Raw genomic sequence first — 16860 nt, 5'->3', positions numbered from 1 at the left:
AAGTCAATGCAGTCGCATAGGCACCACCAAACTGTTCCTACTAAGTGACAGCAAAAAGGGGAAGACAGATGGAGGACCCCCTACCCCGACGGGCAACATTTCATTAAAGAGAAAAAATCACCAAAGGAGGAAAACAAATCAACAAGGAAGAAAAACAAATCAGTCGTGTGCAAAATGGAAAGACCTCCAAAAGACGAATAAATTAAAAATAAAATACCATATATATAAAAAAAGAAAATGTCGGATTAGAGAAGAGAAGGTGGACGTCCCGAATGAGATGCCCTCCGTCGGCACAGAACTAACCCTGCTGCATCCACCCCAGGTGGAACGCCAAAAAATGACCAAACTGAAAAGGACACCTATCCAGTTGAAGGAAGCAAAAGAGGGGAATGATCAGGTAGACCTACCTTTGGTAGAAGGCAACCCTGTAATTACGACGAATGTGACTGTCCCCTCAGATATTTGCCAATGCTGTGGTGGTCTCTCCACCACCCATACTGTCAACCTCCAAGTGGTTAAGAAGGAAGACAGTACGCATAAGAGGGGAGACTCACAGAGGATCTCACTGGAAGACGGATGCACAAAGAACACCTCCATCTTGGTGGATAAAGAAGCTTCAAATCGTGACAACAACGCCTGTGTGAAGGAGAAAAACACAAAAAAGACCCTTAACAATGATAACGCAAAAAATTTGAAGACGCACAAAACAGGGAAGAAGCAAGTCTTGTCAAAGAACAAAGATAAACCTGTGTGCAGCAAGATGGGTTCTGCTTCAAAACGAGGAGTACAAAGTGGAGCGCTTGGGACAATCACTTTTGGTGAAAATGACCAAAATGGTTCAAATACAAATGGCATCATAGTTGGATGCTCTGCACTGAAATGTCGAAACGGCAGAAAGATCGGAGCAGCGACAATGAGGAGAAACTCATCCGCGTCGAACATTTATAATGATGTGTGCGAAGGTGCAAGTGAGGAGAGCGAACAGAAATGCTCCAAATTGAAAAGGAATAACTACTTTTCTGACACGGAGAAAAGAACCACCTCCTTCGATGACGCATACTCAAGCAACACATCACATTTACGTCCTATCCGAATATTGTCTAAAATTGAATCCTACACCAGCCATTATGATAATAGTATAGGTGAAATAAGCGAGAAAAAATTGAACGTCAATTTGGAGTGTATGAAAGAGACTGGGGAGGGAGCAAAGAACACGGAATATCCTTTCCAATTGGGACTAAATCACCCTGTTGTCCATTTGGAAAATGATTTCCTCAGCAGAGGTACAATGGATAATTGTGCAGGTAAGAAATCCTTGCATAGAAGTGATCATAGTTTGAAGAGAGACACCTGTTGGGGTCAACACTTCCCTCCAAACAGAAGCGTAAGTGAGGGGGATGCCAGCCCATCGTTCGACGGGAGCGTGGATAGTAAGCTGTGTAGGAAGATCCAAGGCATTGGAAAGGACACAAGCAGATGCTACAGCGAGGGGGAAAAGGTTACTCGTACGTGCAGTGAGGTGGTGAAGAAAAGGAGCAACAAGCAAGAGAGAGACAACCAGAAGAGAGACAAGCAAAAGAGGAACAAACAAAAGAGCGACAAACTCCCAGGGGAGAAAACAACACAGCCATCGGGGGAAAGCCAGCTGGCGCGACTCGAGTGCACGATCGACCAACACCTCTGCAGCTACGACGGTGAAAAGAATCCGCCCCAGACAAATTCACAAATGGTCCGCCACGATGAAGCAGCGCACCCACGTGTCGAGGCAGTAGGAGCTGCACGCTCGTCCCCCAAGAAGAAATTGAAAAGGAAGAACAACGAAGGGACACTATGTCTTTATAGCCGAAGTGGCTCCAATGACACAAAGGTGGCAGTCCCCAAGAAAGGGAATCAAAACGAAAGCGTCGAGACGTATCCCATTTTGAGTAAACAGTCTTTGAGCAAGTGCAAGGGCCGAATTCGCGCTCGGAGTGGTTCGAAGGACAGCGGGGAAGGTGGGAAAATGAACCAGACGGCAAAACAAAGTGAAATTGTGCTCGTTGGCGAAGAGGGGAAAAAGAAACAGAAAAAAATAGCAAGTAGCACTAAACGGATAAGCAGCGAATGTAATGATGGCAGCGGAAGGGATATTCTGAAGAAATTGGGTAAACAAATCAGACGCATGAAAAATGACATTGCGCTGGACAGAGATTACTCAGGCAAAGTTGACAGGGTAAAATGCAGAGAGCAGAAGGATGATGGAGGATCCACAGCAGAAATTGAGCTTATCGATGAGGAAGAATCCCCACAAAGAAACAAGAAATGCGAGCGGTTGTACCAGAAGGTGAGGAGAAAACTACGTGATGATCCTGTCGACGGAGAGAAACCCCACCTCGGGAATGAAAAAAAACGCATGAAGAAACTGCTCAAAGATGTGAAATACATTTATGAAGAGTACAAATGTATTAAAAAAGAAAAGGAAGAAAATGAAAAAAAAAAAAACTACTTAAAAAAGGTTCTGGAGAACACTGTTATGAAAACGAACCAAGTAATCAGACTTAATAAAAGCTCATTTCAAGTTTATATCGACAAAATGAGGAAAGAAAATTTATTTTTAAAAAATGAGTTAGATGAAGAATCTCACCAACATCACTACGACCTGCAGCAACTAGTGAACAAAATTACGCACTTGGAACAGGTTAAAGATTTGATAGCCAGACAGAATGAGGAGTTCACCAAAAGGAACAGCATTCTGACAATCGAATGTGAAAAATACAAGAAGAGAGAAGTCGAAATGAGCAAGGCTTTTGATAGTTATAAGAAGAATTTGGAGAAAGAAAAAAAAAAAAAAAAATACATTTTGCGAAAGATTGAGCATTCTTTGAGAAACTGGGAAACCGACTACAACGAACTGAAACACAAATACAACTCGGTGAAGGCACAGAACGGGGAGCTGCTCAAGCGTAGCGACGAATTGGCGGAGCGGAATGACGACCTGGTGCAGAAGAACGAGCTTCTACGCGAGGAAGCACGCGCATTGCGGCGAGAACTGCAGTCCAGGAAACACCTAATGGGCGGGAAGAGCGCACAACAAGTTGGCGCCTTAGGTGCGAAAGGGACCCCCTCGAAAAGGGACACAACTTCTACCGCTACTACTAATAATAATAGTACATTAGGCGATCTCCCCACTGGCAGCAGCACCAGGAGTAGCGCCAAACGGACGCATGGCCGACATCCGCTTAGTGTTGAAGCTGGAGAAGAGACGAAATCAAGCGAAACGGAAGCGAAACAAGAGTTGCATTTAGAAGAGGGCAACACCTCCAACGGGGAAGCTTTATCAACCCAATTAGCATTCCTAAAGGATAGGTTAAAACAAAAATGGAACCCCTCAAAGAAGGACGATTCTCTGATGGATCCCTTCCTCGAGGGGATAATTCAGATGGCTGTTAACCTTCTGGGGGAACAAAACGAAAGAAGGGGTAGCGGCAAGTCGAGGGGAAGCGGCTCACATCTAAGTAGTGTACATTCGAATGATGAAGATCCCAACGGGGCGGCTAACTTCGTCAACACGGCTCGTTCGGATAAAACCGCCAACACCAACAACACGGGCACCCGCCGAGGAGGAACTCCAGAAGACGGAAATCTCAAGATGCTCGTCATGGAACAGATGGAGGAAACAATGAGGTTCCCTGAAAGAATAAAGCAAAATTGCGCACAGAACAATGAGGGGGAGGCTACGACGCAGCAATTGCAGGAACACCATTTGCTGAGCAACGAAACTACAGAGTCGAAAACGGATACCTATGAAACGTTGTCGAGTGAAACCCATGTGGACTTCGAGGAGAGCTTCTCTCTCCAAACGATCACGCGAGAGGGGAACTTCGACACAACGAGGGAGAATTCTACAAAGGGGGGGGTACGAAAATGGGTCAATCATAAGGTAAATTACACCCCCTCTGAAAACCTAACCGAATTAAAACACACAACGGATAATGGTATTCACCCCGACGTGGCGAATGAAACAACAGAAAAGGTGAATAACCTGAACGGAACGAACGGAGCGAACGCGGCGAGTGGTATCCTCCACTGGGGTGACAACGATGGGGAAGGAAGCCAAATGGGCGATCAACATATAGTAAAAGCGCTCCTGGAAAGAAAAAAGAAAAAGAAAAAAAAACTTCACAGTGGTAAAGATAATTATAACGATGAAGAAACACACAAGACAAACGAGCACCCCCTCGATGAGCGGATCCTAAAGACGAAGATTCGAGGCCTCAACGAGAAGAGCCTCACGAAGGGGATGGGTGTAAACGGGTCCAGTTTGCAATCGAACGAGGTGATCACAAGGGCCCTTTCAAAAAAAAACACACAATTAAAAGAAATCCAAAAGAACGATTTTTCTTTGCTCCATGATACGAACAACATAAATAAAAACAATACATCTGACGAAGTCCCAACAGCGAACGATGCTTTGACGGAAAGGAGGAAGGTTACGCATGCTGGGGATGGTAAAATTGCAGAGCCCGCACTCACCGATGGCACACACAAGAAGAACGGGCCAGGTGATAATTCGAAGGGGAAGAAGAAGGAACTGAATGCCATGTTGGATTGCATTTTCGATACATCCTCGGATCACTCGTCCATCAGCGCAAACATGGTGGACATTCAGAGCTTAATTGAGAGCAACCTCAAAAATATATTCAGCGCGCAGGATTAGAGGGCATAATTATAGGGAATCATTAGAGGGAATCGTTTGTGGGAAGTATTAGCGCGGGCAAGACGCATTGCATGTGGATCTGGGCATCGCCCATAGGGGTGGTATCACACCTGGAGAGGACACACATGGAGAGGCCAGAATCGCGTCATTTTTGTGCCACCACGTGTTTGCCAGTTAGCGCCGGTAGATAGGCCACGCATCAGGTACACACGCATAATCCAATAACAAGTTCGCACCCTTTACCGCGTAAAAAGGAGTACCCCGTTCATTTTTGCCTATTTCGCTTGTCATGATGCGTATCACGATGCCCCGCATGGAACAATAGCGTGGAAGACGAATGGGAACGAAAAATTCAAACCAAAGAAAAACAGACTGCGAAGACGAAAAAAACAGACTGATGTGAGTCCCCTTCGATGCTGCTATTCGGCGAATTGACAAAATAACGATCTCGTAGTTCCCAAAACGTGCGTTGTGCAGGGACGACTAAGAAAAGGCGCGTTTGTTCCGCCACACACAAGGAGACATTAGCCCAAGGCGCGTAACGAGCACACATACAAGCGCGCGAAGATAGTTCTGGCCGCGCCCTGGCATACGCATGTGCTGAGATGCAATTGTTTGGCGCGTCATACTCCTACGTGCATGCATGGCAGTCTATGTGAGAACAATCGCACGGGTATGTAAAATACGTACATGCCAAACCTGCGCAAATGATACCACAGCATTTCAAAGGAAAGCCTTTCATAGCATATTTCACTATGGTACTTTTTTTTTTTTTTTTTTTTTTATTAAAAGGATTAAATGCCAATCATTTGTTTCACATAAGTAAAAGTTAACTTATTTGGTCTGCCTAATTCTTAAAAAGCAAAGAAGCTAACACTTCTCTTTTTTTTTAATCTTTCTCAGCGTTTTTTCTTTGTTTCTGGCAAATATCGATGCGCCTTCAAAGGATAAATAATTGCTACACGTATCTAGTATAAATGCATACATACGTATGTATAAGTTCCCTTCCACACTGCACAATAATTTTTTTTCGGGCATTTTTTCCTCTTTTTCGTTACAAGGAGCAATATTTCGAGAAACCCTTCGACAGCACTTAAGATAGCGCCTGTTATTTTTTTAATTTCTAAATATTTATTTCCCCACTCATCGCCGAGTTTTTTTTTTTTTTCCCTTAACAATTTTGCTTATAAAAACACGCATTTGTTTTCTGTATGCTACAGCCCCACTTACCCATTTCCTAACCTTCTGTTTTCTTTGCTTGGGGATTTCATAAGTGGCTGCGCATGGCGTGACATGAAGTGACACGATTGAAAGGCCATAACTGGCTTAACGGGAAATGAAACAAAAGAAAACGTTTGTAAAATTGTACAAGCTTTCCCCCCTTTTACTGTTATTTACGATTTTTTTTTTTCATTTGACATCAATTTTACACTCCCCTTAATCGTGTTAAAATTGTTTACAAATTTAAAATTAAAAATACTGAAATTATGCGAAAATGTAATCTTAACACATCCCAGTGATTTCTGTTCGTTTGTTTTTACGCCCCTTGGCTTGGCTTTCCTTTGGTTTTTTTTTCTTTTTCTTTTTTTTTTTTATTCAATTCAAATGAAGCCATTCTTTCAACGGGGGAAAGCATTAGTGTACAATTTTTTTTTTAAAACCCATTATATGCTAGGAAATATGACATGTTCAATGCAGACCGAATAAGACACATATGAGAAGGTGTATATATGCATACCATTTTCAGGGCTTTTTCTTTTTTTTTTTTTTCCTCGCATATGATTTGCTACAGGTCTTACATTCCTGCACGGCGCGTCGTTACACTTGGTCATCGTAATGCGTTGTCCCACCTCGTGAGTTAGCGGCCACTCCGTTAAATAGCAGCATCCCCCCCCCGCAGCACTTCCCCTCTTCTGAAAGTTTCAGTGGTTGAGTTTCCGCCTCGGTTGTACAATGGTTTTCTTGTGAAAACGACCGATCACGCTACTCGGCTTAGTGTTTTTACCTATATTTTTTTTGCCCTTTTTTCGCAATTTTCTTCACATCTCTGGTACTTTTCTGCTAGTTTCTTTTATTTCGCTTTTGATGCGTCTTTATTGCCTCTTCAGTGCAGTGCATTTTTCTGGAACTTCTTTTTAATGTTCGCTCGCGCCACAACCCCCCTGAAGAACAGTGCCGGAAAATGCAAACGAAACCAAGTTTCAAACGATGGACGAAAAGCAAACGAACGACAAGATAAAAGTTGTGAACGTCTTTCAGAATGAAGAAATAGCTGGAAAGAAGAAAAAAATACACTACCCAAACAAGCTCGAAGTAGGGAAATGCGCAATGAGAAAAGTTTGCACCAACACGCCAGTCCGTCTATGGCCCGTTCATATTATTTCCAAGTGTTACACAATATGCGCAGATTTTTGCCCGTAAATGGAGCAGAACTGTGTGTGTGCGTCTTGGCCATCCGCAGCTACAACGCCGTTTCGCGCCCAGTGTGCATCGAAAAAGTTATTGCTGTTCAGGCGTCTTGCAATATTTTTCGCCATTTTTACACCATTGCACATGTATTTTTTTTTTATTCTTTTTCCCGTTTGGCTAGTTCGAGAAGGGAATAATCCGCAACGCAATCGTGTCCACAAATTCGAACAAGTGTACCAAACTGGAGGAAAGGGACAGGGAGAAGAAAAATTGCATCATATTTCGAGAACAATGCGAGTACTGCCTAACGAACTTTTCGATAAGCGGCCACCTAATTTTAACGAAAGAATCCTTGCTGTTTGAACCAGACCTCAGAGACAAAAATGTGATAACGAACGGATTTGGCATGTATCAAATTTTTATCGATTTGTACGATATTTACGAGTGCGCCCATATTGTGGTGCCGACGAAGGACACCTACCTGTGTAACAATGAAGACACGTGTGGTTTTATCCAAGTGTTGTTAAAAAGTATTTACCATCGAATATGCAACGATGCCTCGCAAAAGAAAAACAGCACAGCTAGTTGTTACAGTGGTGTGAATAGCAACTCCAGCACGGATGACTTGAACAAACAGAAAAGCATTTCCTACTATAAATACATCAGCAGGAGCTTGTCCTATGTATTCAATTTAGCCCAACCGCTCGTTCAAAACACGTCGTCTTTTAAAGACGAAAAAAATGACCACCTGTTGGGAGCAACCACTTACCCTTCGAACATTTCGAAGAATGTCATAAATGTTGATCATCAGAGAAGGGAAGACGAAAATGATGATTTAAAAAAAAAAAAAAATAGCTTTTTAAATTTTGATATTTCCTCTCCAAAGAATAACATCGTGGAACATCTACAAGACAGTGATTTAAAGATTTACCAAAAAATTAACGAGGCGGATTATAGCAGCGCAATTCCTGCTCACCCGAATATAACTTATAAAAATAATCTCAATTTAGCCAACTCCGGGTATTCTTTTAAGGAAAGTGAGGCGAACAATTCCACTTTGTCGGGAAAGCAAAAAAGAGACTCCTTCAGTGTAGCCAAGGAGGCTTCTTCGAAGGAGGCATCATCCAAAGGGGAGCTCTCGACCGTGGGAAAGCCCCAATCAGGGTTCCCTAACGTGGAAACTGCACACGGTAACTTCACCAAGGCGAGTGGAATAAAAGAGAGAGATTCCATGAAGAGAGAAGACAGTGCCACCTTCCCGAGCGAGGCACAAAGTTCATGCTCAAAGACGCTGAAAAATATTTCCTTCGAGTTGCATCATCAAACATCGGGAAGCTCATTCACCGGGGGGAACTACAGCAATACGTGCGGAGATATTCTTTGCACCGATGGGAATCAGATCCAGTGGGGAAACAGAGGACCAGAAGAAGAACCTAGGCAGAACCTCGAAGGGCAGAAAAAGGCGCAGAAGAAATATGAGGAGAAAAGCTTCATATTGTTCAGATTCTTTAACAACAATAAGGCATACGAAACGACAACAAAGATAATCAAAGAAATTGATGAAGTGAGAAAATCACAGAACAAAATAAAGAAGACAATCACCTCGGTGCCATTCACATCAAACGAATTGTTAAGGTGCATCATTGAGCAGTCCTTACTGGCCAAGGAATCCAAAAAAAAAACACAGGCAACCAATTCAACCAATGATGTGAAGGACTCTAATTATTTACCATTAATCCCGAAACTGGAGTACATTAACGGTGCAGTAAAATTGTTAAGCAAAGAAATGACCAAGCAGATAAACTACTACCTCCCCCCGACCCTCAGCATCAAAATATGGAAGCTAGTCTTCTGCTCAAGTATACATGGGGTGTCCTTCAAAACGTTGTATAGGAGTGTATCCAACAAAGGTAGCGTAATTATGCTAATCTGCGATATGGAGAATATATTGTTCGGCTGCTTCCTGGACAAGCTACACTGCGATAATTGTTACTACGGGTCTGGGGAAAACTTTTTGTTTACCTTTAAAAATGGGGACAAAGCCTTGCAGGGAGGCAGGGACAAAAAAATAAAAGATGAAGACGAGAAAGTGGATAATAATGGAAGCAGTTGTGCCTATGACAAGAACATCGACAGTTTTTACCCATTGAAAGAGATCGCTGAGAACGTTAAGCGGAAGAACACCGCTTTACACATGAACGAGGGGAAGCTGGGAAATAATTCGAGGTTCAATTCGCAGGAAAAGCTCACCACTGATTTACAAGACAACATGAAGAATTCCATTAGAGGGGATGCCAATCAGGAGGGTCCCTCGCGCACTCCCTCCAATTACATGAATAGGCTCAAAACGGATATACACGATTTGGATTGTGGTGAGGATGAAGAGGGGGGTAACACTCCTGGTGGCCCCTGCGGTGGTAAAAATACGGAGGAGTCCCACAATAAAGGTAATATGACTTCTGAGGACTGTTACCATGACAACGATGAAAACCAGCGCGCATCGTTGGACCCCATGCAGTGCAAAACGAAGAAGCTCAACGAAGAGAAGTACCACCATTTAACCCCCCTCCCGGGGGAGAAGCAGCCCTCGAGGGGTGACAACCCCGGAGATACCAAAACTGGGGAAACAAGCGAAAATATGAAAACAAAACAAATTGGCAATGATAATGCGGCCATTCAGGTGTTCACCTGGACTACTCGAAACAATTATTTTGTCTACTCGGATGAAAAATCGATAACGATAGGCGGTGGGGATAACTGCTCGCTGCTCATTAATGACGACTTGTGCAAGGGGCAGACCAACAGGAGCAGCACATACGATAACGACTTGCTTACCCACGACGAGGAATTCGAAATTCAGTTTTTGCAGCTCTGGGTGTTTGACGATTCGTAGGGATGGGGGAGGAGGTAAGCCCCGCTGTTGTGATATTTTGTTCTGCTGCAGATCAGCGAGCATACATTCCCGCGCGACGTATCGGTGGGTGGGACATCCCCAATTGTGCTGTCTCTCCCCCATTTAGTGGTTTGCCGCTTAACCTACAAAGCGAACGTGTTGACGCCGAAGGGACAGACATGTTCTCGAACCTAACGACAATACTACGCCCAAATGCAGCTTCTTTTTTGTTTTGCCTGCGCACGTGAAGTGATTGTTGTGCGCATGTCGTTTTTAAGTGTACACATACGTGGATATGTGCACGCCTATACAGTTTATATGTAGTGGATATGTGCGTTTGTTATATTCACTCACCTGCACGTGCATATCTTTTCTTTTTTTTTTTTTTTTTTTTTTTTTCTTCTTTTGCTCCCACCCCCCCCGGATTCCCCATTTTACTAGTCGCATTTTATGTGACATTTGCAATTCCTTTTTTTTACAACCATGTGGAACAAGTGGGGGAACATCTTTTTTCTTTTTTTTTTGTTCGAAGAATCTTACTTCACGAAATTTACCGCGCAAGCGTGTATCTTAACATACCAACCATCTGGTACCTTTTTTTTAATTGTAAGCCAATTTCGTTGGACAGAAATGAAATGGAGACAAGATTATTAATTTTATGTGTATTCCAAAGGGGAAAATGGGATGAGCGGGAACAAACGAATAGGCGGCGTTGTAATTTCCATCTAGCCCCTGCACACGTGCGCGCCTTCTTTTCCTTTTTTTATTATACACACAATGTGTAGCTAGCCATTATGCTCCAAAAAAAAAAAAAGAAAAAACTTTGAACTTGTCACATGAAAAAAGAGAAAAAAATAAAAAATGAAGATCATGGCGATGATGATGAGCGAGCTAGCCAAAAATAGCGCTCCCAATTCTAAGCTGCGTCGTTCGGTGCTTAATGGCTAGTTCGAGGTCGCCGGACATGCCCATACTCATATGAAATTTTCTGTCAGAAAAGTAATCACGAATAACTGTATTGCTGAGCAGTCTAGTTTTTATATCATTCAAAATTACGAAGGAGTTTTCCCTATTGGCAATTTCTAACGAGGAAATGGTCATGAGTCCCTTAAAAATGAGAAATTCACAATTGTTGATAATGTACAGAATGGTGCTTTCAATATCATCATAGTGGTTATGCAGAATGCCTGTTTTGTTCGGGTCATCCGTTGTTTTGATTTGCATAAGCACACGGATTTTTTTTACCTGGTCAGTGGTTTTCTGTTCATTCTCGTTTATACTTTTTAAATAATTATTTAACAGGGTGGCTTTTTTTTCCTTATCTAGCGATTCCACCATATGGAGGTTTTTTAAATTTGCCAAGACTTTGCATTTCTTTGATTGGAGGTTTCCTATGAAATGCCACTTGATGGTGTCTGGTAGCTGCTTCGCCTTCTCCTCCAAGGCTTCCAGAGAATTCTCCCCAAAGTGGTACTTCTTGTCATACGTGTGAATGTTATTTATTTCTTCACTGCCTACATATTTGCTAACAATTAGTATCTTCGGCGGGGCAACACCGCAGTTGTCACAGATGTACTTTATTTTATTTTCAATCTCTTTTAGATTGGTAATGTACTTCATCGTGTTCTCCGTTTGTTCACGTGGAGGAGGGGTGATCGCATTGAAAGATTTGGGATTGCTTCTTATGTGCTACACTTTCTTTGTTGTAATCCTTGCGCCGGGGAGTGGCGCCCTATACGCTCGTTATGGAGTGGCCTCTGTGTGAAGGACTCTCGAATTGCTACTCTCCTATTTTGCCTACTCCTCTATCCAGTAGGAAAATGGGTACGCATAAAACATATTGTTCGTGGAACTTGCATCATCTTGTAAGCCTCCCCTTTCGATTGGTAACTTCTGCCAGGGAAGTTACTCCTACCGTGGATGGTAGAAGGGAAATATTCGGTAGCACTTTTTTGTTTTTTTTTTTCCCTGAAAGGCGCCTCTCCTACTGATGCCTTCTTGGCGGGACTGCGAGTTTGTTCTCTCGGAGGGAACAGAAATAAATTGCCGTTTCACGCTCCATCATCGGTTGGTCAACACGACAACGAATTTGTCACGCGCGCGTTGCAGTTGCGGCGTGGAAAAAAAAAACACAAACATAAGCATATGAACGCATGAACATATGAACATAATTGTATGCGTATTCGTACACGTAAACAGAAGCGCGCGATCATGGGGAGGGCCCCAACGGACTATGCATACTGCAGAAGAAAAGGATAAAACGCAAACGCCCAAATTCGCGTGTGCCTATGCGGCTCCTACTGACTCGCCGCGGCGCGGAGGAGGGGGCACCACGCTAGTCCATTTTGTCTTTCTTTCCGCTGCTGCATTGACCTCCATCCTCCGCGGTCCCCCCCGAATCGTCAAACAAAATGACCAAAATAAAAAGGAAAAAACAAAAAAGAGACAGATAAATGTACGTATAAAATGGATAAAAAGCAAAGTGCACTTTTTTGTTTTTATCATAATGCAGGGGAGATCGAACGGGCAGGAAAAAATGCAAATTTAATACGTTGTAGCCTTTTCTGCGGAAATATATCCTTATTTTATACACACCGTGTTCGTTTGGCAAATGAAAACTTTTGTAGTAAGTTGCACTGTCGGCATTTCTGTACAGATTTAGGAAATCTCTTCTGTGAACTTCCATTTTGACGAGTTCGTACTGAATGTCCCTCCGTTTGAGGGGGACCCAGAAGTTGCTCTTCAACTCGTAAAGGTCGATGGACAGGTGGATCAAATCGTTTGCGAAAAAGGGAGTGGCCGCTATGCGGTGTCCCCCTGAGAGGTCACCCCCTAAGAGGTCACCCCCTGAGAGGTGACCTCCTGATAAGTCTTCCGCTGCGTGACTCATTTTTCCTCCTCCTCTGTACAGTTTAAACTTATCGTACCGAACGATGCCGCTCTTTTTAAAATTCCACGCAAGTATCTCTTGGGCCAATTTTTTATTCTCCCCATTTGTGTGAAAAAAGAGGTCCGAGAAAATGTCACTTGACGATGAGAAAACCAATCGTGAGTTATTGTCCCACTGGCTGGAAGACACTAAAGATAAGTTCGTTCCCTGTTTTGCCTTTTTCATCACGTTGCCATTTTTGTCGTACAGAAGACATGTCTGTGTGCAGGTTACGACTGAGAGAATGTGCTTCGTCTTTCCCATCATGACATGTGCTGTCCCTTGGAAGAGTAAAACTTTCCTTTTGTTCTCCCCGGAAGGGTTAACAACGATTGACGTATCTCGTATTATTTCTCCTGTGTATAAGGCATACCCCTGGTTGATTCTCCCCCCAGGGATCTCTACCCCCTCTCGTGATGCAGTTCCAAATGGATCTTTCACATAGGACCCACTTCCATACACCTGAATATGCAACTGTGTTAAGAATTGCATCCCGCTTCTCCCGCTTACATTGTTAAGACTTAAAAAAACGTTTTTCTTCTTTTCTCTGAAGATGTTTACATAGCTGGCGCTTAGCGATTCGACCACTTGGTCGTCCAAGGCATCCAGGATGATCACTAGTCCGTCGTAAATGTCGGCATCCTCGGCCAACAGCGCATCACTGTCACCACCACTCCTGAGCCGAACGAACTTGCCTACATGGTGGCCCTCTTCCCCGTCCAGCATGTGCAAAAACTCTCCATGAGTCACTGACACATTCGGTAGGTTACTCACCAGTACGAGTTTACTCCCCTGGAATTTCTTTACTCTGTTTTGTAAAGATCCCCTGACGGATTGCCTATCGAAGGGAACCCTTTCCAGTTTGATACTTTCACACCAGAATGTCTGTACGGTAATGAGGAGAAAAAGGATGAGGATGGGGAGGATCAGCTTCTTCTTTGTTGACCACTCCTTCTCCATGGCTCCCGCAGAATGATCTGGAAGATGAACCGGATGGTGAAGCGTAGGTGTAGCTGCAGTTTATTGGCGACATGTTTAGATATGCATATGTGAGGGAAGAGACCGTGCGATTGTAGGAAAATTTTGGCGAAACATAGAGAAAAAATCACTCCCCTCCTACCCGTGGTGACAGTTGGACCATTCTGTTGTGCGGGACTCACCAAACTGGTCACTTTTAAAATTTTCCCCCTTTTTTTTTCCCCTCATAAGTGGGCAGGAGCAAGCCGTATCCGTTTCATTGGCAGATCCACAATGAAGAATCTCCTCGCTCACAGAGGGGACGTCCCGAAAAATATCGACCTCTCAGAAGCGTTTTTTTTTTTAGTGATGGTGGGGGCAGGAAAGTACCCTTCGGAAACGCCTCTCTCCCGACATGGTAGCCATTGTCGGAGTTAACATTTGGCTGGGCCAACTCCTCAAGCGACAGCTACTTACATCACGAATTGTCATTAAAAAGAAAGGAATGCAAAATAAAGGTTTTTTTTCTTGTTCTTGTTCACTGTAGGTGCACACATGGAGCGAGAAACACCAACCGTAATTGGAAGGACGCACATGGAAAAGTTTTGTAAAGGAGGCATGTAAAATTAAGAGTAAAAAAAAAGAAATGGAGACAACACAAAGGGGAGGGAAGCAATGATGGCGTTTCCGCGTGACGACTCTTATGAGGATCCCCCCTAAAGGGGAAATAAGAAAAAAAAAAGAAGAAATAAAGGGGGAACTATACCTACCGTGTGCACCGTAATAACATTATAAACGTCCCTCTTGGTGAGAGTTTTCTTCGATGAGTGCTCCGTTCGGTCTTATACTAAATATGCTCCTTGTAATGCCTTCACTCAACTGATGCTGCAAATTTGTTCAGTCGCGTGGAATACCCGCTTTTGGTGGTCTATCCGGTCGAGTTCGGGGGGGAGTTACCCATGTGTGTCTTCTCCTGGAGGGCGCTACATCGAGAGTTCGGCACTTTACCACTTCGAAACTTCAGCACTTTGACACCTCGCCGCCGTACCCCCTTGATTATTCCTCCACAGAGTCGTGCCTAACGATGGCCACCCTTTCGTACGTGTAGCACTTGTTGAAGCAAACGATGGAGATGGAAAGAGAAATCAGGCCAAGGAGGAAGAGGTAGTAGTAGTGCTTCATGCTTATGAACTCAAACACTACAGAAATGAAGAAGGCACCAAGGAAAAGAGCGTAGTAGGAGAAGAAGGCAGCGACGACTTTACACTCTTTAGGAAATGAATCAAACACGTGACTCCAAATCATATGTCCAAACCCTAAGGACAAGCCGATAAAATAGGCAGCGATCGCACCAATCAGCATAACTTTGTGTAGAAGGCTTGTAAAATCAAGGAAGTAGGAGCCAAATAAACATGCTGCTGAAATGCCTTGTACAACCAGGCCAGTAATTAAGAGATCCCTCCTCTCATATGTCTGAATCAATCTTGTAGAGACGATGGAGCTAATAAGGTAAAGAGACATAAAGGCAACTGAGATAAATGTATTAGCCTTGGTGCTAGAGAAAGCCTTGAAAAAGAAAAACATAGAATTGAAAAATAGGAATGATCCATTAAGAGAGTAAAGAAAACAGAGCAGCATCGCTACAAAGGAAGTCTTCCGTAACGCTTCGTTTTGAAAAAAATTCACTATTGGCATATCCTTTCCTAGTAAGCTCACTTCCTTTGTCGTTTCATTTCTGTGATATTCTTCCGTCTCGTCAAAATTTTTTATGTTCAATTTGGTCTTGGACTTTTCATACGTTTCAAATTTCTTTGATTCGTACAGATGTTGTGGTGTGTCCAGAGTAAATACGAAAGAGAAGAGAAGCAGAGACACCAAACTGAAGAGTAAGGGTAACGCCAAGTGCACTTTATACAGCACAGTCAACACCCAATATGTCGTCTTCGGGTTGGAGAAGCGCATATTCGCATACATGGCTCCGAAAAGGTGACTAATCAGTAACCCTAGTGCGAAAAATATCTGCATGTAGAACCCATAGTATTTCTTGTGATCCTTCGGGGTGTACTCTAAAATGTAACAAGATACAATCACCACAGATGCTCCAATGGCTAGTCCAAAAAGCGCTTGAGAGGATAAAAATATAACTATGTGAGGGGAACTATATACTGTTAATAAGCTTCCAATGATATAGAGATAGTGCACTCCCATGAGTGCCTTTCTTCGGTTGGAACTCTTAAAGTATAGCGTAATGAGACACCCGAGGAAAGCGCTCATGAAGAGAGTGAAGTAGAAGCTTGCGAAGTACCACTTCTCCTTCTCGCACATGATGTACCCCTCTGGGCATATCTTGAAATCTCTCACCAGCATCATTCTCGCCAGGTTCGTCGCCGATAAACACAGCCCGCAGTTCACCACCGCCAGGCAGGCGTTGGTGATCACCTTCGTCAGGTACAACATTTTGGAAATGCAGAGGGGGGTTTGCTTCGCTATTTGGCGGCTTCGAAATTACTCAGCTTCTGGACTACTCAGATTCTCGACTTCTGAGCTTCTCAACTTCTCAGCTTGACAACGTTGAGTCTCCTTTGCGAGCTCCGCTTCGTCGGGCTACCTCCCTGTGCCGCCGATCGTGGATGCTCTCCCGTTTATGCGATCGATCGGCTGGCGAACTGGCCCGTTAACTAGCTCCTCAACCCGATTGTTAACTGGGCGGCTAACTCGGTGGCTAACTTGGTGGCTAACTCGATGGTTGACTCTCCCTTTGCGAAGTTTCCCCTCCCCTTCTCGTGAACCCCTTTTGGACACGAAAAAAAAAAAAAAAGAAAAAAACAGAGGAAAAGTGACTCGGTGAGGACTGTATATTTGGGGACAAATATTGTACTATGTTGAAAAAGGCCAAGTCCAGTGAGCGTGCAGGAAAAAATGTGTAAGTGGGTGTAACAATTCACAAAAGGTTGCGAAAAAAAAAAGAAAATATAA

The 16860-nt window shown here is 43.5% G+C and overlaps 5 protein-coding genes across 5 annotated transcripts in view; 2 read left to right on the top strand and 3 right to left on the bottom strand.

Annotated features, from left to right (window-relative positions):
• C922_01633 (hypothetical protein) overlaps window positions 1-4696 on the top strand; it is a gene marked incomplete at both ends in the record, with an annotated part of 8403 nt that extends 3707 nt beyond the window's left edge. The window contains one exon of the mRNA XM_008817236.1: window positions 110-4696. Coding sequence (XP_008815458.1) covers window positions 110-4696 — 4587 coding nt within the window. The remainder of the gene's footprint in view (window positions 1-109) is intronic.
• Window positions 4697-6904: 2208 nt separating this feature from the next.
• Window positions 6905-9998, top strand: C922_01632 (hypothetical protein; the record flags this gene model as incomplete). Its single annotated transcript, XM_008817235.1, has 2 exons — window positions 6905-7009; window positions 7287-9998. 2 exons carry the CDS (start codon window positions 6905-6907, stop codon window positions 9996-9998), a joined length of 2817 nt encoding a protein of 938 aa, XP_008815457.1.
• An 891-nt stretch (window positions 9999-10889) lies between these two features.
• On the bottom strand, window positions 10890-11618 carry C922_01631 (YggS family pyridoxal phosphate enzyme; the record flags this gene model as incomplete). The annotated part of the gene is made up of 1 exon (XM_008817234.1): window positions 10890-11618. The coding sequence occupies one exon, from the start codon at window positions 11616-11618 to the stop codon at window positions 10890-10892; it is 729 nt and encodes a 242-aa protein (XP_008815456.1).
• Window positions 11619-12333: 715 nt separating this feature from the next.
• Window positions 12334-13887, bottom strand: C922_01630 (hypothetical protein; the record flags this gene model as incomplete). Its single annotated transcript, XM_008817233.1, has 1 exon — window positions 12334-13887. One exon carries the CDS (start codon window positions 13885-13887, stop codon window positions 12334-12336), a length of 1554 nt encoding a protein of 517 aa, XP_008815455.1.
• Window positions 13888-14940: 1053 nt separating this feature from the next.
• On the bottom strand, window positions 14941-16341 carry C922_01629 (hypothetical protein; the record flags this gene model as incomplete). Its single annotated transcript, XM_008817232.1, has 1 exon — window positions 14941-16341. The coding sequence occupies one exon, from the start codon at window positions 16339-16341 to the stop codon at window positions 14941-14943; it is 1401 nt and encodes a 466-aa protein (XP_008815454.1).
• Window positions 16342-16860: the final 519 nt, after the last annotated feature.

Source organism: Plasmodium inui (assembly GCF_000524495.1).
Source record: "Plasmodium inui San Antonio 1 unplaced genomic scaffold supercont1.5, whole genome shotgun sequence".
NCBI classification, from domain to species: domain Eukaryota; phylum Apicomplexa; class Aconoidasida; order Haemosporida; family Plasmodiidae; genus Plasmodium; species Plasmodium inui.
This window is presented reverse-complemented; position numbering and strand designations above follow the sequence as displayed.